This window comes from Lasioglossum baleicum, chromosome 1, assembly GCF_051020765.1.
Source record: "Lasioglossum baleicum chromosome 1, iyLasBale1, whole genome shotgun sequence".
In the NCBI taxonomy this organism is placed as follows: Eukaryota; Metazoa; Arthropoda; class Insecta; order Hymenoptera; family Halictidae; genus Lasioglossum; species Lasioglossum baleicum.
In genome coordinates this window covers 21544924-21572260 of record NC_134929.1, presented here as the reverse complement: position 1 = coordinate 21572260, position 27337 = coordinate 21544924, and the positions used below count along the sequence as shown (strand labels likewise).

The 27337-nt window shown below is 42.9% G+C and overlaps 1 protein-coding gene across 6 annotated transcripts in view; it reads left to right on the top strand.

The window, feature by feature from the left end:
- LOC143214246 (monocarboxylate transporter 10-like) overlaps nucleotides 1-27337 on the top strand; it is a 141637-nt gene that overhangs the window by 94202 nt on the left and 20098 nt on the right. For all 6 annotated transcript variants that reach the window (XM_076435032.1, XM_076435040.1, XM_076435022.1 and 3 more), the window contains 2 exons: nucleotides 18445-18613; nucleotides 20284-20448. In XM_076435032.1, the coding sequence (XP_076291147.1) occupies nucleotides 18445-18613; nucleotides 20284-20448 (334 nt within the window). The remainder of the gene's footprint in view (nucleotides 1-18444; nucleotides 18614-20283; nucleotides 20449-27337) is intronic.

Here is a 27337-nt window from a genome sequence, read left to right as displayed (position 1 = left end):
GCTAATTTTTGCAAGCAATAATGATCACAGGCAAAATGTTAACAACACTATCTTAGTTTATAGACTGTGAATCTTTAAATGAAACTGTTTCTCTTGTTTTAATAAGTAGATAACTGTGCAGGTGCTCAAGAAATCTGGTTCGATAGCCATTAAAAAAGCTCTAAGGACAGCTTTGACCGTCTTAATCGGCTAGGCCCATGTACGAATGACAGTTTCGATCCGTTAGATCGAAGAAGCGAGCCACAGTGCGACGAATCGAGGGTCTTCGAGGCGAAGGAGCCGTAAAATACAGGGGCGGGGGTGGTCTTTGGAAGGGTTGCGATGCGACGACACGTCTAATCTCTCTCTCTCTCTCTCTTTCTCTGCCGTTCGCTCTCGAACGCCAACTTTCCGAACTCTGGTAATTGCGCTCGGATTACCAAGTGACGTCTGACTGCTCCAGAGAATTATCCGCAGTCCATCCCCCGGATCGCGGGGCTCGTCTAGCTGGATAATTATCCGGCCTTGGATCCCCCGTCGGATCACGCGGCTGGGCTCTCCCTGTGTGCCGGGGACATCGGAGCTTAAACGGTTCTCTGTGAAACGTGAGGTCTTATCGGAAACTGCATCGCCCCGTTCCTATCTCTCCATCTCTCTCCCTCTCTGGGAACCGTTCCGCCACGATGGAGTGTCTGCCGACCAACTTCCGGTCCCGGCGACGGCGTCGTCTCGTTGCCGATCATGCGATCATGCGACCGGCATCGCAGTCACGTTCCCCTTGGCGAGAAACGCCGGAACTTCGGGAATCATTGATGGCCAACAACGATATCTACCCCTTTCGCACAAACCCGCTTTTACACCCTCGACAACCGACCGACGCGTTCGACGATCGAACTCGTGCCGTAGATCTTGATCCGTATATTAATGAATGGGATTCTTATCGACAGACTGCAGGCCTCCCACTGAACGCGCGATTTTATGCAGGATTTTGCTAAATATGGTCCGCCGGATCTATTGAACTGATTAGAAGGTTTGTTTAGCGGTTGAAATGATTTTAAGATGACGCAGAAACATTTTGTTCGATAATGGAACGTCCACCTTGACGCGTAATTTCTTCCAAAGAGCTTGTTTTGCAATACAATTTCGAACGGAACTAGGTACTTTAGGAAATGGATTTTCATCTAAGATAACAATCGTCGATATTTTTGACCCGTCCAATTTCGTTTCGTTGAGTTGTTCTAAGCAACTTTAGCGGAGCAGTCCTCTCCCGTTGCGGCTGACGCGAGTTTCTTGTAATTTACATTTCCATTTTAATAATTTGAATTTAAACGAGAGGGCGCACTTTAAATTTACAACGAGCCGAACTTACGTGCACCATGGTACACACTACACACACGCACACTCACATCGCATGAGAGAACACGCGAGCGGCGAGCTGCTCTCGTAAAGATATTTCTAACCCCTGTTTCAAAAGCGCGAAATTAGTTCCGACGTTACGAGATTTTTATATTAAACCGCTCGACAGTCATTTGAATATTTCAACTTTAATGGGAAACGGTTACCACCGCTACGAACCCCGACCGCACAATTCTTTTTCACTTTTCTCGAGACTTGCAAAATAGATTCTAAAAGGAGACAAAAATGTCTACTCATTCTTAAACCAGTACTGGATGCGCGCGAAAGGATACGAGATGATTTCGCGACTGGAACCGCGAAACGAAATTGATTGCTGGATGATTTCGAAGGCGTAGGCGAGAACGATTTAACAAAAAAATCGGGAACAGGAGATGGTCCTCTTAAATTTGAAATCAACGGGATTCCGAGTTCACAGCACCGTGCAAGTGCTACGCGGTAATAACGAGGCTTGTGCACACCGAGACCCCGGAGTAATTCAATGAAGAAACAGTGGGAATTTATGGCAGCGACGCTGCTGTATAGAGAGAGAGTTACGCGATACGGTCTCGCTTAGCTGCATATTAAACCGAGAGATTCGTGGAACCGCCACTGGCGAAACGTTACACGTGCCACTAACACTCGTAATTTGCTATGGAGAACGTTCCCGGAACGATTCGCTGAACCTCGGCATCGCTCAAATCGAAAATACACCGAAACTTCGCTGCAAACCGTTGTATTCCGAATTATGCTAATTTTTCACAATTTTTCTCATTTTCTCAGGTTTTCTCATTTTATGCATTTATTATTCCTCACTGATTTCTTTCTGTACATGAATTCCATTTCATTTAAAAGCCTGTTTGATGCGAGAAAATCTCTGTTCAAGCTTCATTAAACTGACTTTTAACAATGTGTACTACCTTTCGAAACAGACTTAATTCTTGAACAATTAATATTTTTTAACGTTAAATGCTTGGAAATCCTCGTCGGTTAAAAGCTCCCGATTTTCTGAGGGTGAATATTTAGAATATCTTGTTTTTTAACGTCAGACGTTGGGAGTTTCGCGGCGGGAAACTTAAATGAATTCATTAAAAAGAAATAATGTCGAGTCCACAGTGCGCTGGTTGCACCGTTAAACTTCGCTTTGCTCACATGTTGTACTTTGAGTATAATACCAAACACAGTTGACGCTCGAGCACCATACTAGTGTACCACACCCGCTACGTAAACAAAAACTTTTCAAGTTCCAGCCGAGCATGCTTCCGAAACTCCTTTAGCCGTATATTTACGTTAATTACTAGCATTCGTTAACCGCCGATGCCCGTGTGTACGTTTGTTCGGGATTGTGAATGAATGAGAATGCGTGGAGATCATTGAAACCTGGGGAACATTTTCTAATTAACATGTGAATCAATGCAAATAAACTAAATTGGTCTTGTTTTCTTGCTGCACTTAATCATTAATAACAAACTCAATATTGATAATCTACGCATACAACAATTCCTGGACTTGCCCAAGACATCAACATAATGTAGTGGACATTGTGCGTGGGAAAGAGGGACTTTCCGGACGCGGAAATTCGATCCTTCTCAAGTGCGCACTTTGGACGGTTGCGTTGAGGATTCGGTCGTAAAAGTGACGATTGCCACAACCCTGACTCAACCGTTGCAATGTCCTTGGCAGCGACGATTTTGAATTGGTTTGGGGAAGGAAACTTTCTCCTTACTCTTGAGGAACGGAGGAATTCCTCCCCTCGTTTTAACGGTTTTTCTCACGTTGCTAATCCTCCCACCAAAAAGGATTTTTACCAGTGGACAGAAAGCTTGTGGCACTCGCTGAGAACGCATCGCTCTAGAGCAGGCGTGGGCAATTTTGCCTCAATTGAGGCCAGTGTGCCCAGATAACACGCTTTTTTCGCACATGCGCTCGTTTTCAGCCTCAGTAAAGTACGTTTCGCGAGGAAATGTGGCACCTTGAGCGCCATGCCGAATGTTAAGAAGTTGATATGAAATATGAACTGATTATGAAAAACGAATGAATGACAAGTGTATTTGTATATATATTCGTATATACACATGAAATATTGAAATATAACATATATATATATATATATTCAGATAATAATATAATATAAAATTTTAAAATATGATGTATTGCCAACTTTTTTATCTGGGGGGGGCCTGTAACGATAATTTAAAATTATATATAATACTTAATAATTAATTATTTTAATAATTTAATTTAAACATATGCATACTGAAAATTTCATTGCTAAGGGTGGATTAAGGGTGGATTAAGGGTGAAAGTCGTAGATTTTCAGGCTTGCCAGAGCATTTCGCCCTAACGTGATCATCTTTAAACGTTTGTAGCTCATTGCAATGTTGACCGATTCCGATGAAATTTTCAGTATACATATAAGTTACAGGCCCAGATAAAAAAGTTGGCAAAACATCATATTTTAAAATTTTGTATAATTCCTACCAATTGCAATCGTAAGAAATATTAGTTTACTTATTCTCTAGCGAACTAGCCGGTCTAACATCTTAAAAAAATTCTAGTCCTTTGGACCAATTTCTAAAAAGTCATGCGATTTTTAAGCGTGTCCACTTATTATCGCCGCTGACTGTAGCTACCTCAGGGCTCTGCTACATCATCGCATCGGCCGCATCATAGCTACGTTACTGTTTTGACGCGCATGCGCGAAAAAAAGCGTGTTATCTGGGCACACTGATTGAGGCAAAACTGTCCCCACCGTAGCGCCCACTGTCCCCCACCAGCATCCGTCGTTACTATGTAGGAGGACGCGTTTCGCTTGTCGCAAGCAGTGCGCAGGCCTCGTGCATCGGAGCCACGAGGAGCGCCACCGAAAGGAAGCTTGGTGGGGGAAGCAGGCGTTTGAGGGGCTCCACCCGTGCCCACGCCTGCTCTAGAGCATGGTTGCCATATTCCGCGGGAACCAGGCCCCTTACCGCTGCGCCCCTCGCCCAGATGCGCCGCGGAGCCCGCCCCACTCTTCCCACTAACCTGACGCGTACCGCTAACATAGCTTGCTCCACGCGGTACGTGTCAGTATTAGTGGGAAGAGTGGGGCGGGCTCCGCGGCGCATCTGGGCGAGGGGCGCAGCGGTAAGGGGCCTGGTTCCCGCGGAATATGGCAACCATGCTCTAGAGTTGTCCGCGCTACGTTAGTATCTTTGTACCTTGCTAGTACTAGAGAGTCGTTAACGTTCGTAATCTACTTTTCTCGTTATTGTTATTGTTATTATATTTCGTTTTGTTATTGTTACGTGTTATTGTTTTAATCAATATTTATATCGTTGTCTGTTGAATCACGTGAAACATTTAGACACGGAACTACCCGTCATCCTAAAATAATAACATATGCAGAAGGTCAGTACCGGAGACTTCACGCGCGTACCCAATAAATTCCGAAACTCAGCTTAGAAAGTGGAATTTTCCAGGAATGAATGAAAAGATCGATTGGAAAGGAACGTCGAATAGAGGGCATACGGAAATATCGGTGGCAAAAACTAGCGAAGTGCTCGCGTGCTTGTCGTATACTTGGCTTGAACTTCGGTGTTCAACATCTGTGGTGTTGGAGAACGTTGGAAATCAGCGAGAATGTAGGATCGAGGAGCAACACGGAGGAAACTCGGAGCCGGTGTATTTCACAGGAATGGATCGTTCCGTGAGAACGTGACATCCCACGAATCCGTGGCAACCGGTTCGTTGCTCCAGCTTGCCGCCAATGGTGCTAAAAATGTCACGACACTTAAATTATTCTCGGCCAATCGGGCCGGCGGCGGTTTGTAGATACCTGTTGAAGCTCTCGTAGGACGATCGCCCCGGTGTCTGCGAAACAATGCACTCGAGTCGTGACGCGAATAACCCTGCACACACGTGTTTCCCCTTCGGTCTTCTAAAACGATTAACAACAGGCTACTCCAACCGGTGAACAGCTAACTGTTATTTACACCAAGTAATTCTGGAAAGCGTGTTGAACACAATTCTGAGGAAATTTGTACACATTATTATTCATTCATTCACAAGATACAATCATTATCATTCATTCATTTACAAGATACACTCATTATCATTCATTCATTCGGTTCATTCTTTACATTCCTCGGTTTTCGGTTTAAAAAATCGTGTAGATTCCACAAACATAGCCGAACTATCCAGCACAAAATTTCGAGCCGGTATACTCGCTGTTGCCGTTGGGAAAGATTGCCGAAGGTAGAATTTTCAATCGTTGAACAAGAAAGCGTTCTCTCAGTGTCATCGAATGACGGTGGCGCGTTCCGATGGCGTAATGAGCGTTGAAGCGCGTTGAAAAAAGCGGGAATGATGGAAGGCATCGATTGGTTGGAGGGCATCGAGCTGACAGAGGGCAGGGAGCATCGTTTCACGGGTTTTTCAGTGGGAATATGGGGCAGCGGCCCTTGTCTGTTCGAATCGCCCCGGGGGCGGGTGAAAATAAAAGGGGCGAGAGAGAGGAGAGAGAATGGTCGAGCTGGCGACTATTAGAATGACGGTAGCGGCTGACGTTTCGTTAGCAAACAATTCCTCGGGAGATCGGCTCGTCCTCGTGATTATCATCATGGTCCGTCTTCCAGGTGAATTCGTTCGCTCGGAATTGCGTCCCGCCGCCGGAAACATCCGTAATATTCGGCCAGCATTGTCCGCGAAAGTTCGTTGGGTATCGCATTCAACTACAAGGGCCTCACGCTGCGTGTACACTCGACTATTCAATCCGAAAGTTCAAATCTCTGACGAAGGAACAGTCTCGGAGCTACGAATTGTTCAATCGCCAGCTTCATATGGATTCTAATAGTTTCGGAGGTTGGTTAGAGTTTTCACTATCAAGTGGTGACGCAGCAGAAGCATGGGGGGGGGAGGCGCAACCGCTCTCGGGTCTTTCGAGGGTGAAATTCACAAAAGTCAACTTTGAAATGCGTACGCTGTACGAGTTATGGAAAAGGCGCTTTGAGGCTCCTGTGCGCTAAAGCTACGTTTTGCTGGGCTACGCTGGGTGTACACTTGGGAAATCGATTTTAAGGTGGCTCCTCTCTAGACCGGTGATTCCAAGTTAGAACATAACAGATTCTGTTGAGAGCAGCTATGCTCTGTACTTTTACAGATAGAATTAATTTTGGCGTCGGTTGGACCGTTGGCTTAATAGTGAATTAATTAGTAATTATTTGATTTGAAAGGAGATAGGTAGCATTATAAATTTTTGGTTGGATAGGCCAGGTCAGATCCGCTGGCAGCCAACTCGGCAAGAGGAATCAAGTACCGATCGAATTCCTCTATTCAGTTTCAGCGAAGGGTTTCCACTGGAAATGTTGTTTCAGAGCGGCGTTTGTAGATCTCTGGCCCATGTTCGAGTCGCTGCGGTTTCCTGTGTCCCTTTTTTTCGAAATCCCGGTTTCAACGGGGTTTGAATACCATCAATTATCGATCCGCCAGGTGAAATGGCCGAGTCAATGTTGGGCTCCATCAAATAGTCCACTCGCGCAGTCTCAGCATTTTTAAATCGACACTTTCAAAAAACATTATCAATCGTAGCTTTTATAAATTATTTATTTCCATCGTTAGCGGGAGGACGAGCATCTTGTTGATTTTTATCGGGAATAAGGGATTCCATGTTCGACTTAGAGTAGGCGTAGAGTGGCTATATAGATTTCAGATCCTGGTATCCGCGTCGAGTGCATTGTTTCGGTTCGACGATTATTTGTAGAATCCCTTTGGGGCTTGTTCCGGGTCGCTAACAAGGGTCACTGGGGACTCGGGGCTAAGTGTTTAAGAGAATATCGTTGCTGGAAGCAGGAACATCGTTACAGAAAATGTTCACGCCTCGCGTGAACGGATCCTTGATCCGTTCACCTCAATCAAAAATCGCACGTAAGTCCATGTAAAACATCCACCAAAATTGAAATTATAACAGGCTACAAAATTACACGTCTTCTACAATTCTTTATTTCTTTACAAATTTCATCGGATAAAAATACTCTTTCTCGTTGAAACGACTAAGAAATTAAATAAATACGTGGGTTCAATTTCTTGAAGAACCTTGCCCAGAAAATAATCTCGTTCGAATAGCGGAAAAATCGTAATACAAATTACAAGATCGTGAGAAGGAAACCGCACAATAGATTTTAATGAGAAGATCGGGGGTGGGTAGCTAAAGCGATCGCTTAAATCGTCCGGAATCGATACGGAGTAATGCGAATGCTCAAGAATTGTTCTAGTTACACGTCGCGAATCTGCGCGCTGAAATCTCTGAAAAACCGCGGTCCGATCGATCCACTGTTAACTGAATTTTTGTGTCAACGCGAAACCGTCGACGCGGCCGAAAATTCGGTATCGACGTTACCGTAATGTCAATCGCCTCCGCTTTGGCCGGCGGCCACAGTTTCTCCCGTGAATTGCGGCCTGGCCCCGGATTAATTACTTGGTTACGCGATTAATTAATCCGGCCGTTCTTGCGTGACGTTAGCCCAGCTTCCTTTGTTTCCATATCTGGCCGCTTGTTTTATCCGGCTATCGGCTGTTCGGCAAACAACGGAGATCGATGGAAAATATTTGCGCCAATTAAATGGGACATCGTGCTTAAGGGGACACCGGGATATATCAGCCCCCTCCTCCCAACGAAAACTGATGGATCTCATGGGCTATTGCATGACGAATATCCTATCCAGAAATTCGGAGGCGAACAGATTCACAAGAATATGATGAGATGAACAAGAATATCAAAATATTGAAATTATTAATTAGAGAAATAAGATCCGCAGTCTAATAACAACTAGACGAATTTTCGTGTAAAATGGAAATTGTTTGCATTAATTTTAAATACATAATATCGCAAAATCTGCAGACCGACTACATATTTCAGACCTCTTAAGACCGAAATGGTTTAAGCTAGAAATCACAGCGTGAAATTTTATGTTTTTTCAAATAGTTGTGCGATTGAAAGGGTTTCTACATCTACAGTGAAAATTTGAAATAAATAATCTCGAAGTTTGAAGAACATCTGCAGCTTCTTTGTAAATTGTAGAGGACCGTGAATAAAGATTTTTGAAACCTCTCTCTTCTTCAATTTCAGGAGCGGATGTGTTGCGGGCGCAGCCGTCTGTTCGCGGATTAACTGAGCTCGGTAAAATCGCGACTGTTCTCGCTCGCCCGACTTTCAAAGAACAAATATCGCGGATTCCGCGAGCGTCGGGATTTCGTGATCCGAAAATGGCATTCGACTCGTCCGTTTCCCATTTTTCATCGTGTTCCCAGCGGCCAGTCGTTCGCGTATTGTTTGAGCCCTTCGCCCTTTTGTTGCGAGCGTAACGCGACCTCCGTAATCGCGGCGTTTACAGCCCGGCGATCCGCGATTTTCTCGATGGTAATCGGCGAAGGATCGAAGCGAACGAACACGCTTCTGCGATCTCTGTCCCGCTTGTTTCCCGTTTCATTGTTCCAGCTAAGTATACCTGAAATGATTTCCTATGAACCCTTTGCAGTCGGAGCTGTTTTAACTTGAAACTTCAACATTTCTTCCGCCCTAGAATAATTCCATTGTGTACGATAGGCGTACAAAGTATTCGTACACCTTTTAAGACAGTTCAAAATCCAGTTCCATCGAGAACATTGAATTGTTTTCTAGCTATCGTGAAAATGCTCAGGCGAGTCAGGATAATAGAGCGTTTCTCTTCGAATAGATCGAATAGATCGGTGAAACCGCGGAGAACTGGAAATCATCAGGTCAGGGGAGTTATGAGAATGGGAACGAGCTCTGTAATAGAAAAGTTTTCCGCGCGGTAGAGGACAGGGGACGAGAGATACGGGCAATCTTATCGGAATTATCACAGCGATATTTCACGGTCCGAGTGGGCAGCCGGTCGTTCGTCGAAAACTTTCCTGCCCGAGGTTCGTGCGGCTTAATGGATCGTGATCATCCGTCGCATAATCGCGCGATTCAAGATCGGCCCATTTTACCAGTGCTTTAAGTGGTTCCGTTCATCTCGATGCCCGCCGTCCCGATGCAAATTTCGCCCCTCTGTGTTCCGGATGTTTGCCAAATGTTATTTCAGACAACGTTCCCGCGATGCTCCTGTTTTCCGAGCTGTTTGATCCCGTCGCTTTGATCAATGTAACCCTGGATAACCAGCCTCTCGTAAACAATTCCCATCGGGATATTTCAATCCGATAACTTCTGCATAATTGAAAACGGTACAGACGTAAGTTCTGCTGCATTATGTTTGGCTTAATTTTCTTTTTCAATATATTTAGTATGTTGAAAAATGACTCTTCTAAACCGTAGTGTCTCAAATATTTTCTTATATTTGCATCGACCCCTCGCTTGTGACATTTTCCTTGACTCCTTTCTCAAAAGTTGTTCATCGCGAAGAACAATAGTCTCGCAGACACTGTAGGTTTGAAGTGAACCGTTCTCTCAAGGAACAATTTTAAAGTTTCCTAAACGATGTTATTCCAAAATGGTATAAACGTCCTGTCATCCGGTTGCTTACACAGAGTTCTAATTTCGCGTGGTGCGATTCATTAAAAAAGAAAGTAAACTTTACGGACAGCGTAACAGTTGCCATACTCGGCAGACAACACCCTATGCAATTTCACCAAACAGTCCGAAACCAATTCCGTTTTCAATTGCTCGTTCAAAACAGACGTTCCACTCTTGGTTTACACGCAGTCCCGTTCTACTGGCAGCTATTCTACTCACGGTATTCTGCATAGTTCTGCGCCTGCACGGCTGTCCGTTTCCGGTGTTCCTGACCGAATCGGTTCTACTTGCATTGCCATGGGAGATCTCACCGTTAGAAATCTGTTGACAGTGCCTCTTGGTTTCCGTCGATCTGTCCTCGAACAATTCTACTTGTCCCATATTTGGATTTCGAAATCTCCCTCGCGTCTGACTACACGCAATCCCGTCTAACCAATTCTACTGTACCAGTGACATGTTAACGAAATCCATCCGCGCGAACAACGCCATTGTGGCCGACTCTCTCCGTTTCCCCCGTTCTGTCAACTATTTCTGAAACTGTGCGGTTTGACCATGCACAGATCCCGTATCACTCATTCAACATTTAATGACACATTGTACAGAGCCCCTTAGGGGCCATTGTTACAACGATTTTAATTAAAACAGCCCAAAATTTCCTGTACCATTACGATAGGTTTTAATAAACCACATGCAGACACGCACACGCTATCGCGTGCAATTGTTGTATTGTAATTGTTATTATAACCCGGAACAATGGCAGGTGAGCGAACAAAAATTGATGAGGCCGAAGTACAATGGAGTATAAATGAGGAAAGATCGAATAGAAATTTTGTCTAGTTACATCGACCATTGTTAGAGGCGGTTTTAATTAAACGGGGCGACCGCTGAAAATTTCGCGCACCGTCGAGGATCCTCTTGACACATCGGGTGTAATGTGATTGATTTTACAATAACATTTTGCGGGATGATGGATCGTTGAAAGATCGGAAATATTAGCCAGAGTCGCCAGATCAGTTTAATAAGATAATTAAGAGAAAAAAGCATTTTATTTGGCTCCTCTGTCTTGCAATCAATGCAAACATTTTTTATTTTCCATAAAGATCCGCAGTCTACTTATCGCGCACGCGCGCGTGTCAGTTAAATTGTTCAATTGGCTTTCTCGAAAATCCTCGGCGACGAGAAATTTGTTTTTAAACACTTTCGCTCCACCGTCTTTTTTCCCATGCAGGATAATTAATTCGCGAGTTGTGCTTCCGGTTGAACGACATCCTGACCGTCGATTCGTCTCGGGACGAGATGTAAACGGGCCGCAAAAGTTTCGATTGTCATCGGACTGGAAAGTTGCATGTCGCTATTAAAACTCGGTTAATTTCTCGTTTCGTCGAGTGTGTCGGAATTGCCGGGAAATTTCGAAAATATTTGAAAGCCGTCTCTCGGCGAACTGGGTCACGTTTTATTATCGTTGGCCGTCGAATTTCCCGTGTTTTTCGCCTCTCAAACTCGCACATAGTTAATCAGAACCGAGCTGATGACACATCACACTGGCATTTGCGAAATGCCAAAAATCACTGAAACAAATCGAAATCAGGTTACAGAACGTTGCATTCCATAACATAATGACATAGTAAATACTCGATAAAATAAAGTGTATTAATGTTATTTTCCCTACCACATTTGAAATTTCTGTGTTAAATATTTGATCGGATTCGAAAGCAAATAGCAAGGGCACGGTACAGAGCTGGGGAAAATAGTATCTTAAATAGTAAATAATAAATATATAATCCTATTTATTTTAAAGTATGTGTACAACTTTAAAAATAAAATATTTTATTTGATGTAGTAATTTTTGAAAATAAAATAATTTATTTGAGGCAGTAATCTTTGAAAATAGTATTTTATTGGGTTGGCAAATAAGTTCGTTCGGCGTTTGTGATTTATTCCAATATAAAAAACCGAACGAACTTATTTGCCAACCCAATATTTGAAGAATGTATTGAAAATATTTGTATTTTGTCTTTATTTTTAATTTTAATTTTAAATATTACTGCTGAAAATAATGGTTCGGATTCAGTATATTTACGAGTGTAATCGTAAACATTAATGAGTAAATCGTTTCTTAACGATGAGATAGACATAAACCTCATGTAACAACGCAAAAAGTAAAATATTTTATTTTGTGTCTCAGATTGTTAAAATAGAAATATTTTATTTTCTGGGTCAAATTGTTGAAATAGAAATATTTTAATTTGAGGTTCAGATTGTTAAAATAGAAATATTTTATTTTCGAAATTGTATATCGTATTCAAAATACTATTTTCTTTAGGCAAAATGAAATCTAAAATATGAAATAGTATTTGAAATATTTGTTTCACCAAATAATGCCCACCTCTGGCACGGTAGCATTGCTTCCTACGTTTATTAAAAAAAAGTTTTCGTTAATGTCCTATAGTCGTACGCAACAATCCGCTGCACAATTACCGTACAAAACGGGAGATTAACATAAACATTCGTTGATGCAAAACTCACGATATTTCGATCCGATAATTACATTGTAAATATTAATTATTCGAGGCCATCCGGACAGACGGAAAAACACCGAAAATTAGCAACACAAATTCAGGAATTAATACGATCGTTAAGTCGACCATGCGCTCCGTAATTTAATCATAGTGAGCGACGCAGTTCGCGCAAGAGAAAAATAAAGAACGACAAACAGCACCGTTCGTTTTCCCACGAGTAACAACATTAACAGTAAAAACTTAATTACACCACTCAGTTCCGCTGGAGCGGTTGGAAAGGAGGAGGGGAGGAGAGGAACAAAGAAACAGCAGCTGCGTTTCAGCCCAAGTGTTTCCGGTCCTTATAGCGTTTATTTTGCAACGGACACACACGTATGTAGGTACACGCTTGTGCAGAACATCTCAGAGTCTCGGGATCCTAATTTTTTCTCTTTTGGTCCGCGGGTTTTGCCGCCAGAGGTTCCGCTCAACCGGCAGAAACGCCATCGCCTTGCAATTTCCGTCGGGCATCTTTCACAATTTATTTCTTTTTATTGAAATTACACGGCGCGACACGCTCGTCCGGGATTAAATGCGGACGATCCCGAGGGCGATGCTCGCTTTATCCGATCCCTGGGATGCTCCTTTTGCCCGGCGAATCGTGGACGTTCTAACGAGAGACAACTTTGATGGTGCGACGCTCGTAAAGTGGCGCATCATTAAATAAAAAGACCAAGGGTGGGGGAAGGCAAAAGCCAGAAAGCGTAAGAGAAAAAGAGGGAGAGAGGCAGAAAGAGGAGGACGATAAAAAGGGGAAATCTGGAGAGAGAGAGAGATAGAGAGGAGGAACACAGTCAAGAGAACGAGTCTCATTTAGCTGGGCGAGTTTCAAAAATTTTATACAATTTTCGAGGGGCGCGGTCTCGGGGCCCTTTCACCGTTGAATCGCGAGCAGAGTGCAGCTTACTCCTCCTTCACGGTTAATTAGGGTACGGCGAAGACGCCTGACGCGATTCATCCGACCAATTCGCGTAATTAAACGCGAGACGGTCGCCGCTTTGTGTTATGATTTTCTAATTAGCTTCTACGGGCGAAAAGGTTCGAGTCCTGGGCCCCTCTTATCACTATGTAGGTCCCGTCTGTGCCTCCTGCCTATCCTCCACTGTCTGAGTTGCTTTTTATGTTGAAATCTGTTTAGAAATATTGTTCAACTAGGTAGTTGATACTTGATATATTAGGTTGTCCCAAAAGTTTCTTTCGGAATGTGTTCCTTTAATATTGCTAAATAAATATTAGGTTGTCCCAAAAGTTGGTTTTAAATTCATGCACATAGTGCAAATTCATGTTAGAAAGTACTAAAATATTGACATGAAGATCATATCGCATTGTTTGTATTTATTTAGCAACATTAAAGGAACACATTCCGCGAAAGAAACTTTCGGGACAACCTAATAATAACGATGGATCATTTTAAAAGTTATTGGTGTGTGAAGTATGGAAAAAGTTGTGCAGAATGATGACGGTAAGGTGTGCCCCTTTTCTGAATAATTACCCTTATTATTGTCACCCGTGACGGTTGGGAGTGCTGGTAAACAGCGAGAGGGAATCCGCCCTAAGGACCGACTGTTTGGGATTTTATTGCTCGAGGGTCTCCGTTTCCCGGGAACAATGTACGGAGGATGCTCCCGGTGATTTGCTCCGGCTCGATGCAAGAGTAATTAACGATTCGAGAGGGCCGAGGCCGCTGTCCTACTTGAGCATTAATTAAAGTAATGTTGTCTGCGAGCAACCGGTCCTGCCTGATCCTTGGGAATCTAACGTGGAATTCGGCATGGAATTAGGGTCGTCATACGGAGTCGTTCCGCTTGTCTGATTGTGACATCGGTTATATTTTGCCAAGGATTTATGTTCAGGTGTTTTCTCTCGGTGAGTGTCGATTTATCTTGCTTGATCTGGTATCGGCATGTTCTGGGATTTAGTGTCGATGTATATTCCGTTCGATTCATTTGTCCTACTTGTCCGACGTTTGTCAGGGATTATACTACATTTTTCTATTTGTATCGAGACTGACCTCATATTGATATATTCTACTTGTGTCCTGTTTGCTGGAATTAACTTTTCCTTTTGTCGGATTCAACGTCGATGTACGTGAATGATCGAATCGTTCAACTTGCCTGCTATGTCACAGCTTATGGAGTTAGTTCGAACTGTAATTGAGGTAGTCTGTCTGCCTTATCTCATATTGATACGTTTCACTCGGTTGAAATAACGTTGATGCGTACTATTTGATTATTATTGATGCATTCTATTTGTCTGATCTAACGCGAGTGAATTCTGTTTGATTGAGTTATTCTACTTGTTTCAGTATGCCGGAGCTTGTGCTACATTCTTCAATATATGTATATCTGATGGCAGTTATGGTGGCCTCGTCTGATTTCATATTGACATGCTCCACTTTTACGATCTACTGACAACGTGTCCCGTTTGATCGACTCGTTCTGCCGGTCTGACTTTGTCCTAGTTTATATTATTTCATTGAATTTTTTAATTGCGATTACCTTCTCTGATTTGTTATTGACATGCTCGATACACACTACCTGCTCGAATGATAATTGATATATCTCGATATGCTGCGATAAATAGATTTCGTCTCCCAACTCTCCATAGAGATTACAATTTCAGAAAGAATCGTACCGTTCTCACGAATTCTCTTTCGTGACTGCCGGGAATAAAAAACAAAAAGAGAAAACCGCGACAGATTTGCAAAGTACCTTTTCTGAGCCAGTGGTTTGATAAATATTTAATTCCTTTTACGGTTGGCATGAGGAGGAATAGCAACTCGTGCTTTAACACTGTGACGTGCAGTTTCGATGCACAGCAGTTTATACTTCGTTCGACCGAATTGATTTTACGTATTGCATTTCATTGAACCGGTACCGATCTGATTTGCTCGGCCGATTGCGGGCTCAGCTAGAAATATTTTATTCCTCTTTCGTTGGCTCAGTCGACAGGGTGAGTGTATTGAATATAAGAATTAATCGATTCAGAACTATAAGTGAATCGATACATTCCATTTGTCTGAATGTATCGTTTATATATTGTATATATCTTTCCTGACTGTTCATTGGTATATGCTACTGAACATTGACGCGCATTACTTGTCTGACCTTATACGGAATTGCTCTACTTGCCTGGCCCTATATTAATACGTTCTACATTTACATTTATAGAAATATGTATTCTACACCTTCCTCAGCTCCCATCAGCACTGTCTTACTCCCTTGTCTGGCACAGAACACGGTCGTTCTACTGTCAACTCCACGCGGAACTAAGCATCGACCTGTCCTCGCGTTACACTGGCATTCTACACTGGCAGCATGCGCTTAGGGTGATTTTGCGAGGTCGTTCGGGCACGAACCGCTCGTATCATCGGACAGAGAACGGTCCAAGTGGTCCGACGTCTCATCCTATCAACTATTTATCGACATTTCATCTCGACCCCCTCGTGATCGATTTGATCATGCGATCCCAAGACTGTCCCCAGCGTGTTCGGCGCAGGACAGGCTGTCGCCTCCGTCGTCTCCGAGACTGGAAAAGAAGGAACACGGTTTTTGCATTATTCATCAACTGTCTCGAACGTGCTCCCTTTGTTCCACGCTCGTTCCGAGACCTCGCTCGTCTACCAACATTTTTCTTCACCCGGTTTAGGTCGCCAACGGAGCACCGGGCTCCGGGCTCCGGGGGAAACTTAGGTCAATAATTTTCGCGGGTATTAAACGCCGGAAGACCGCGGCGCGTCCATGCATCGATTTCTAGTTAGGCGGTGAGATACCGCCACGGCCTGATAACGCCGATAACCACGAACCTCGACGCAGCCGGGAAGTTAATGAGACCCGGCGACCTCCCCCTTCGACTTTTCTTACCTCATGAACACAGGTTGGCACGCCTGACACGAGCATCCTGAATGCCTTATCGTATGTACCTGATCGTGCGGGAAAATGCCTCGCAAAAACGTTATTCGTATAATATAGCCAGACAAGTAGTAGATTGTATAATATGCATAGGCAGACATTGTTCTTTTTTTCGGCTTATTTATACAGTAATTCTTCAATCTAAGTCCCAACACCCGTGTTTTGAACGGACTTCAGTAGCGTAGAAAGGTTATTTTTCATGACTGCGTCTACCGCGCCGACCGCGCCGAGACTTCAATCGACGAGCCGAACATAGAGAAGGACAGAATGAAATAGGATCGCGTGGCCGAAGCGTGTCGCCGTCGCCGGCACAGTTTAAAGGCTCGTGCATCATCACCAAAGTTGTATCTTCTTTATTTAACATTATTTTTTAATGGAACTTTCACCAACATATGTAACACGTGGTATTTTTCTAATGCAAAATGATACCAAACACGATATAATTTCAACTTCAGAAAGACTCGAACCAGCGACCTACCGATTACCAGTCTTTACACAAGCGCCCTCAGCCACAGCGGTTCTTTATAATTTCAACTGTATTTAGTGGTTTAATCGATGATGAAAGTTCGAACGCAACGAAGAAGAGCGTATGGGAAAGAAAGAGACGCGGACAGTCGACGTCGCCGGCACAGTTCAAAGGCCCGCGCGTTGTCGCTGTCCTTCGTTGCTCCCAAAACTTTCACCGTCGATTAAACCACTAAATACAGTTGAAATGATATCGTGTTTGGTGTCATTTTAATCAGAGAAATGCCAGGAATAAGCTAGTAAAAGTCCCATAAAACAATAATGAAAATTAAGAAGTTTGAGAACTGGATTCACTCGAGTCAATGTTGTGGTGTTCACACCGATATACCCGAGCCGAGATGAATCATCTCCCAAATGATCTCCCAAATAATTCCAGGATACAGGGGTTCCCCGAATCAAATACAGACAGCAGTCAGGTTTGGAATTTTTCCCGAAACGATGAGAAGTGTCCATCGACCCGAACAAGCCGAGAAACTTCGGGAGCCTCGTTCACGTCAAAACGGGAATAGGTTCCCATCGGTCGAAACTGCCCAATTATCAGCGAACAGGCGCAACGTGCTCGCGAGGCTGTAAAATCGATGAAACACGTGTACGCATCGCTATAACGTACGATTCAGTCGCCTTAAGGCTGACCAGGCCCGCGTAAATCGAAGATTTCATTAACGAAGATCCGGGGCTTTATACTGTTGCTCAAGGCTTGAAGAATGTTTCGGCCACGGTCCCTAGGGATCGCGGAGCTGCACGCGAACACAGCCAGGTATTCGATAATGGTCCAATTACTCGACTCAGAAACTCGACACGGGTTTATCGAAGGGTTTCCTGTATTAACGCGGAGCAGATAGGTTCGGGACCCGTCGAATAAACCGTTCGGCTACCGAAAGATACGAGACGGCTAGCCTATTTTCCCGAGCATTATTTGTTCCTGCGCGAAAATAGGAAGCAATCTTTCTGAATCATAGAACGCTCCTTGGATACTCTTCCACGTACATTTAACTCTCATTCTTGACAATCAAGTATTTTTTGCAAGTTTTCAAACAACCATGTAATTCTCCCTGACAAATAGAGTGGAAAATTTGAAAAAACTAAAACTCATATTTATACTATACTTCATTTGTCTAAAATAAATGAACACAAATAAAATGTAATTATTATTATTTTTCTTTATTAAACGTTAAATAAAAAATATAAAAAAAATACCAGTCAATGAACACTATATTCTAGTACCAATATATTCTTACTATATTCTTTCTATTGTACCAATAGGAATACAGCTACGAAAAAGAGTCATATATTCCATTGGCCCAAGAGTCATTATCGCTAGTATGCCCGTTTATTCACTGGTGCAGTTACCCTGTAAGGCTATAGTTATTCCCTGGTTATTCGGTGAGAGCCTCGTTTCCTAATTGCGGTTTGCACAGCACATCCCCGGAAAATGGAGGTTTACGCAAGGCCGGGCGACAACCGGCTGAAAATTAATTGGCAAAGAAACCCCGTCGATGGTCCACTTTCTTGCCGCCATAGTGTTTGTGTACGTGGTCCCAAAGTAACTATCGAATTAACGTTTTAGCATGGGCCGGGGCGTTGAGTGCTGCGGTTTCCCGTGGTTCAGCTCCATTGGTCGTCTGCGCGTGTCGCCGAGGAAATACAAGGTTTACAGCAGTGATTGGCGGTCTCGTGCTGGCATTGGCCTCGCTCGTCACCTCGTTCGCCGTCGAAATACACCAGGTGCTCCTTAGGTGAGTAAGAAGTCTCCTAATCGCATTGACAACCCGTCAACCCGTGACTTAATCGACTGTCACTACCACGGTTCACTCGAAACTCGACCTGACTCCTAATTGTTTGCGCCAGTTGCTTCGAGATCAGGATAAACTTCGTCCCTGAGCGAACCTTCGACGAGAACTTTGATTCTGTAACATTAATTCGTTGTTACCAAATCGGCAAGCGACAATCAATTATGATTAGACTGCGGATTTCATGCATTTATAGAAAAACTGAGAGGGTGAAATTTGAAACGATGAAGAAATTACAAAAATTTAAGAATGTAGATATATTATTTCCGGCTGTAATACAATTTTTAAAGGAGGGAAGATATTTGTATTTGGCTCCTGTTTCTTACAATCGATGAAAAACAGGTGTATTTTACATAAAAATCCGTAGGCTAATTATGATTGATGCTTGCACAACCACGCTCGTTCAACAATTACGACAGTTTGCAGTTGAGAACACGTTCAGTACCATTTCTCGTTGTATAAGTTAAAAGTCTTTAATCCAGCCAGTAGAATGACAGATTCATTTCAAACAATGTTTGCTACTAAGCTAACAAGTAAATCATTCCAACGTCGTACAGAATAAATTAGTTTTTCCCCCGCGCGGAATAATTAAATGCCGCTCAAACATTCCTCTCGTTTCCCTCTATTATATATATACTTTTTTTTTTCGTTTAACGCTGAAAGGACCGCGACCAGACCGCAAATTAATACGCGTTTCACTGGAAAGGGGAACGGCGAATCCTTTCGCCGGTGTTCCCCACGCAAATTTGTTTTCCTAAGCAATTAAGGCACGCCCATGCATTTACCATTCGCGAGAAACGCAAGACAAATTAGCGGACTTTGCGCGACCACGGTTTTTGCTAGGTGCCCCGGTGTGCGAACGGTGAAACGCGTCTGCCATTTATTTCGCGAACAGAGTCGACGACGGGGTTGAAAAAGTGACGAGCGGAACGAACGGGGATCGTGGAAAATGATCCCCGCGACATCGTTATCCAGCGCGCACCTGCGAGGTGAAATCGAACGTGATCAGCAGACTGCCGGTTTTATGGCGAAAATCGGTGGGTGTGATTTCAAACAATAAAACGATTACAAGAGAATTTTTAATGGTACACGAGAAAATTGTGTCGCCCATACAGGGAAAGTAAAGTGACACGTGTTTAAAATTAATAATCCGGAGATCACAATTGAATTTCGGTAACGTTGAAAAATCTTGAACCTCAGTTACGCGTTCTTGAGCTTTAATCGTGTTCCCACACGCAAAACCGGAAGCTCCGCGACGGATAATGTCATAGAGACTCAGCTGGGGAAACATTCCGAGTAATTCTTGAGAGTTTCGGGGTCGACGGTATCGTTAGAAGATAGAGCCAAGCTTGAATAATATATCTACCGTGAACAGAGCGGTGTGTGCGTGCACCGTATAAACAGGTCGGGCTATCCCCGGGTTGAATAATTAATATCGCTGTGTGTCTGATTTCACGAGAGAAACGAAACCAAGGATGCTCGCGAGTATACCGCGGCGCCGTTCGAAGTTGGTCCTGTCGAAAGGATTTTATCCTTAGGAAAAAGCTGTTCGAACGGGGCCCGCGTTCTTCGGTTGTTCGCGAGTCGAAACGATTCACCGTTGCAAAATGTAACAGTTACGGTCTGGTGCTGGGAACCGGTGCTGGCCTCGTGAGGGAAACTGCCGGCGTGGTGCTGGGCCATTACTTCAGAAAACGACGAGAGTTCGTCGAGATGGTGGTGCAAGCTGGTGCGGGCGTAGGAATAGTACTCTTCAGCGTCGTCTACAGAGAGGCGGTCGGGTAAGTTATTACATGTATTTCCTGTCCCGTGCTGTTCTACCCGACGAGGCAGACCACCGCTCGGCCGCGCCGATGCGAACAATAGGCGTCATCGGCCCGGAATGACGAGAGTGTCTGTTGCTCACCGCCAAACGAGACTGTCTGAGGATCACCGGAGCCTCTCGACAGCTCCCTCGACGCGGGTTTGATTCACCGGCTAAGACCGCTTCCACTGCGAACTTTTTTTAACGTCCCTCCAGGCCTCTCGTTCCGAACGTTTTCTAATATCGTTCGTTCCGCTACGATCCGAATAGTTAATGTCCAAACATCCCCTCAAAGTTGTCCGGTAGCCTTGATAGTTAGGAATGGGATCAAGTACCTCACAAACATGTTCGAACCTTAATTGATGGAATTCGAACTCTCTATAAGTACTTCGATTAAAAAAAATAGTACTCCCAAGTATACTTGAGCCTTTGCCAGACACTTTCGAACCCTTTACAAGTACTGTGATAAACGTAAGTAATACTTGAAAGTGTACTAGAATCTTGGTCTGAACAGTTTCGAAAGTTTCGAAATTTTTATAAATATCGTTACGGATTTCCTAATTCTTGCACGCCCCGTGGCAACGTAAGGCTGTTCCGGCGCGGCGTCTGTTTACTTTTTTTTGTAAACACGCTGCACACAGTGGGGTATTTGGCCCGAAAAAGTGGAAAAAATTCGATTCCTAAATTTTTGCGTATGGCATAAAATTTTTGTTGTTCGTTGTAGTTAGAGGTCTGAAGAATAAGGCTGCAATATTATTTTTTCTATTTGTACACCCGTGACATGATTTGGCGTTCTTAAATAGTTTCTAAGACAGCATCTGTTCATTGGCGATTTTCAAGTGTTTGAAGGAAAATTCTGTAAATTCTTGTATTACAAAAGTTGTTCAGGTAGGTATACAGAGCACTTTCGCATAGATTTTATTTTGTTATCATCTAAATTAGTATAGTTATTAATATTTGAATATTACCAATCATTCTGTAAGCTTTTTAAAAATTACAAAACTTTATTGACAATTTTGTTATAGTATAAAGCGATATTGAGTGCTCTTTTTGGTGTCATTACATTCGGTAAAGATTTGTGATTATAAGCCAACAAAGTTTGATTCCGGATATGTCCGGATTCAAATTTTATAGCTAATTTAGTATTTAGCGTTTAGCAACGTTTCGCGTACGCCTGCAGGTTCGGCTACGCTTGGCCTCAAACGAAGAAGAAATATTATCCGAGGTAGAAATTTCTGATGTCTTTTCGGATGAAAATTAATGGTAATAATTTTAAAATGTTCTTATAATATATATATATATATATATATATATATATATATATATATATATATATATATACCGGGTGAGTCATTCAAAGTGAAACAGACGTATATCTTCGAAATTAAGCATTTTGGTTAAAAAATGTTTCTGACAAAAGTTGTATGGTTTCGAGGGGGCCATAAAATGGCGTCATTGATTTGACCTTGGATAGTCGTTTGAAAATCACGCGAAGGTCATCTTCAATTTCTTAAATAGAAAACTTTCAGAGCTTTCCAAAACGCTATAATAAAATATTTTTTTCTTAAATACTTTTCAAGTTATAATAGTGCGAAAACTCTCTCTGTCTCTCTCTCTCTCGCTCTCTCTCTCTCTCTCTCTCTCTCTCTCTCTCTCTCTCTTGCGTGTTGAACAGTCGGCATTAGTCAATAGACGTGGTGTAATATTGCTTCACGATAATGCTTGGCCACATATTGCGAAAGAAACACTAAAAAAATTAGCCGAGTTGAAGTGTGAAGTTCTTCCTCGCCCTCATTATTCGCCTGACCTGTCACCTACTGGTTACCATTTTTTCAAGCACCTAGATGGCTTTTTGAATGGAGAAATATTCAAAGACGAACGTGCTGTAAAAACTGCATTTGATGAATTGATTGCCTCACGTTTATTAGATTTCTATCAGAAAGGCATTGAGGCACTTGTATCACGATGGAAGAAGTGCATGGATGTCGATGGAAATTATTTCAATTAATGGAATATGAATAAAGCTTGTAAAATAAAAGTTTATGTTCAAGATTCAAAACTGCCATTTCATTTGCAACAACCTAATACTTGTTCTAACTTTGCAAAAGAGAATCCAAATGGTATGATGCAGTCAGACAAGTAGAGAAAAACTGTCTTTGGGCAGGCAAGTAGAGCGAATCATCCTGTGATCCGACAAGTAGAACAAATAAGTCTTCGGGCATGCAAGTAGAAAAAATAAGTGTTTTTGCAGGCAAGTAGAGAGAGAGAGAGAGTCAAGTGAATCTACTACGATACGACCCGTTCGGATCCATATTTGCGAAATAGAACTTCGCTCCACATATCCAGACAAGTGAAACAGATACAAACTTCGCAAACGCAATAATGCTAATGTAATTGCTTCAAGTCGATCATGATCAGGAAACTTTGTACACTCGACTCTCGAGTGGAATGCATTACACGAAGCGATCCCGGGCCCGGAACAAAGTAAACGGGATCAAACGCTGGTGGTGCATTGACTCGTGGATCTATTTTTTCTTTTGAAACGGCAGGACGTGTCCCGTAGCTCGAAGGCAATTGATTTTATTGCTCGAACACTATGGACAGTGACTTAGCAACTGAAAGAACCGCTCGAGAAGGGAAATCAATTTCCCACGTAACGAACCGTCCCGTGTCGTCGCAAAGGTACCCATTACCATGTGACACCGTCAAAGCGAAACGTAGTTTCTAACTGAAATCGAGTAGCAATCGTGCGACGATATCGATGTCTCCATACAGCTGTCTCTTTGTCATCCGGATCTGGTTTTTTATCTCTCGCGTCGAGGAAAATCGATTGTTTCTAAAACAGAGAGAGAGAGAGGGGGAGAGAGAGCGAGAGAGAAAAACGGTTTCGTCGCCGGGATGGGAACATCAAAGGCCCACGAAGATCACAGGGTTGTTCTAATAAGTATCGGCAGACGATCACGTTCGACACGCGAATTGCCGACCGAGATCTCCTGGAACCTCATGGAACCTCTCTCGTGCACGCTCTGAACATTGATTAACATTTCACCGGCGCGGCGGCGCACAGTGGTGCGAACAAGGAAAAAAATCAATTTTTCGAATGTCAGGTACATAGATTTTTCATTGCAATTTTGTTTACTATATAGTTGGAGTATTTAAACCAATAAAAATTTTTTATAAGTATCACTTATTTCTATGAATAATATGACATGAAAGTTTGGAAAAAGGAAACCTGCGATTTTGTCTTATAAATGCGTCTACGTATAAACGCAGCCACAAGAATCTAAAACATTAAAACACTTGAACAATATTATAATTTGCTTATGTTTATAATAGATGATTTATTTAACGTAGCTTTAATTAATGCAAGTGTCATTCATTTATCTAAAACGCGCGCGCAAATTGAAAAAGAGGTATTTTGAATAGTAAAATTAAAGTTTCATTTGACATAACTTTTGTTTGCGCCAAAAGGCGCCAAGATAAAACTTGTTGCAAATCATGCAACACTTTAAAGTACATATCCAATCAGGTTTTGGCTGCGAACTCCTGCGAACCTGGCTCTGCGACCAATTTTTTCTAACTATAGTCAGTCGCATGTATCCGTGTACGCCCTTTAAAACGGAATAACTTTTCTAAACTTTTACCAAACGATCTGATTTTTTGTAATCAATTAGATGCAGTTGTTTACTAAATAACGTGCAAAAAAATTTTTGAAAGAATAGCAATTACGTAAAAAAAAGGCAGTTTAGAAATTTTTTTTATTTGTCCCCCCGTATAGAAAATTTAAAATATACGTTTAGTAGATCTATGTTAGTTATATATATACTGAAAATTTCATCGAAATTGATTAACATACACACGAGGTATAAGTGGTTAAAAGTGGTGAAAATCTTGGTATGTACACATATGTATGTCACAGCTCTTACGGCTCCTGGTCAGTTCCTGCATACGAAAATGCGAATATCTCGAAAACTAAAAGCGACCCCCTATATTGGAAACGGAAAAAGTTGTTCAAAATGTTGAAATCTATAACATATTTAAATTTCATCAAAATCGGAGAACAGTAAAACAAGTAAAAAAAATTTTTAATGAAAAATAAATTAATTAATAAATAAATAAATATTTATTTTCTTGCCACATAACCGTTGTACCTGTGGCATGCTTCCCACAAATTTTCAAGCAAATTTGTTGGATGGTTCGGTTTTTATAGATTTTTTTCCGCTTTTTGGCCATTTGGCACCACTGTGCGGCGCGGCGCGCCGGGAACGAAGAAACTTGTAGAGTTTCGAAAACGAGTGATTACCGCGAGCACTGTGTACGCATGATACTGCGCTAAAAAAAATAACGAACGGTTCGAAACTAAAGTTTCGTGATTCTCGTTGGAAACATACGCGGTTCCAACTTCCACTTCTATTTGTCCAGTTTACTCTGCGAAGAAGTAGTTTCTCGATTTCCACGACTGTTGGAGGGGTACGCAATCTTTCCACGGAGCTCGCTCGAATCGTGTAATTTATTCGTAATTGAACCGAGAGAAAATCCGGCAAATCGATCCAATATTCGGAACGGCTCGAAACTCGGAATTGGTTTACCGAACACCCCGTAGAGCCGGCCTGCCTCGCCGCAAAGCGAAAGGCGCTCTTCATCCCGGAAACCCAGAAAATCCTGAAACACCGATTACTTTTACCCCATTGCTCTCAATTGCGTTAATGGATTGATCACGTTCCCCGACCAGATATTATCGTCGATAACGAGCGGTGCTTCCTTTAATTAAACGAACGACAGTCAATCCGACCGAGACAGTGGCCATAATTAAGTTTCGGGAGAAACCGATACCTCGAACTGGATCGTCAACTCGAATTAGAAAAATGCAATAGTCTTACCAATAAAAGATATTACATATTAAACACCTGGTTAGACCATGAATCAGTTTGCAAAGCTAACATTTTGCGTCGATCATCGTCGGTCATATTGTTTCGAGAGTTCCCGCCGTGAGGGATAATTTTCGAAACTGACTACAGTTGCTCGTACGAGTTGGTCCGTAGCTGACGCGTCGTAATTGTCAGAGATCAGACACGATTTCAGCCATTTAACTGGAGACTGATGCTTCTCCCGACCCCTAGACAGGTGATCCACGGGTTTGCGCGGATCTACTGCATTGCAGGTGCGATATACGAGAGGCACTATACTCCTTCGAGAGTGAGTGAGAGAGAGAGAGAATGTTTCGGGATAACGAATGTGTAGCCAGTCACGCAGGTATTCGCAGCAGAATTTTTCCTGAGAGTCACTGATCTGCACACCCTCTATCTGAAAGCGTTGATGAAAATTTATCGCTCCCGTGCGCGCAAAAACGAAAGTTACCAACGCAAATATGAGGCGCCGGTACTGCGCCTGGGAAAACGGGCAACCGTATCGCTCACGTTTAATGGACTTCTTTTATATTTATTCGGGAATTATTCACGCTGAACCGAGAACCAGGTTAATTAAAATGTAACACTCGATTCAATGACCGAATTCGCGTGTCTGGATTCTATTTCAATGATTTCTGCGCACTGCGTTTTCATCATTCAACAATATTTGCCCCGAAAATGGATACGAACAGAAGGAAACTGCAGGGTGGTTTTTTTTCTACGTATTTCGCGGGCATGTCCGAGCAATAACAGTGATTCTCGCGGATTCCACCCCTAACGACCCAATTTCATTTTCCGCCGTTCCATAAATATTCGAGGGACGGGTTCGAGTTCACCTAATTAGCGAGAAGCTGCGTGGTCCGTCCGCGCGTTACAATTCCATTTCCCCTAATTTCCTAACGCCGAACGACACACGCTAGCATAGTCGTGTACTATGGATCCGGCAGAGCGACTCGCTGCTAACGATCGAACCTTCGTTTTCTCGATGTTGCTCGCGACGATCGGATTCAACGATACACAACAGCCAGGCTTTAATTGTGAAGCTACCTGTTCCTGCGCTGATGCTTTAAGCGGCCACGGTAATTAATACACCTCCCGTGGAAATGAAATTAGCGAGTAACAGTGTAGAACGAGGTCGCGCGATGCGACGCGACAGACAAATGTGTAACGCGGTGCCTGCACGAGCAAGTAGAATGCGACGTAGTAGTCGGACAAAAGTCCGCGCGAACGGCTGGCGAAGTAGAATGAAGCAGCGCGCTGTCAGACGGCAACGAATTACATCCGAGCGAACAAAAGTTGACTGTTCCCCGGGAAAATTATTCTGGGAACAGCCTTCGCGAAGTACAATGATTTCTCTTTTTCCGTTCCGAGCCTGCGGAAAGTCGGGATAATTGCAAAATAATAATATGTACGTTTGAACGCACGCGGTTCCAAAAGTATTAAGAAGTATTCTTTTTACGGTTTTAGCCTCCGCACGCGATGGATACCATGCCGTTAGGAATTGGGAAATCATTTTATGAGGAACATTGTGCCTGCAAAAGTTGTATTTGAGAACAGAAATGATACAGAATTTGTCACAGTCGCCAATTCGTGAATTTTGCGGAACAATTTCTGGAAGTCAAAGCGAAACACAAGCTTTGTTGCTCGTTAAAAAAAGAAGGATATTGGGCAAACGCTCAATCGGTCATTGTCGACCAAAAACGCGAATGCAATTTGAATAATAACACAGGTGGAACAAAACGGGTGGTCGCGAGCCGTCGGTAAAGCTGGACCGTAAACACGTGTTATTAAGCAAGGGGAATTGGGTTATGCATTGTCAGACAAATATAATTCTCTTGCATACTGCATACGATAAAACCAGTGGTATAAAGAGGAGTTGAGTGCGTGCAGTATTTGTTTGGCAGTGAGCAAAGTGTCGTCGCATGTTGTCATAGAAACCGTCTATACTTTGCCAAGTAG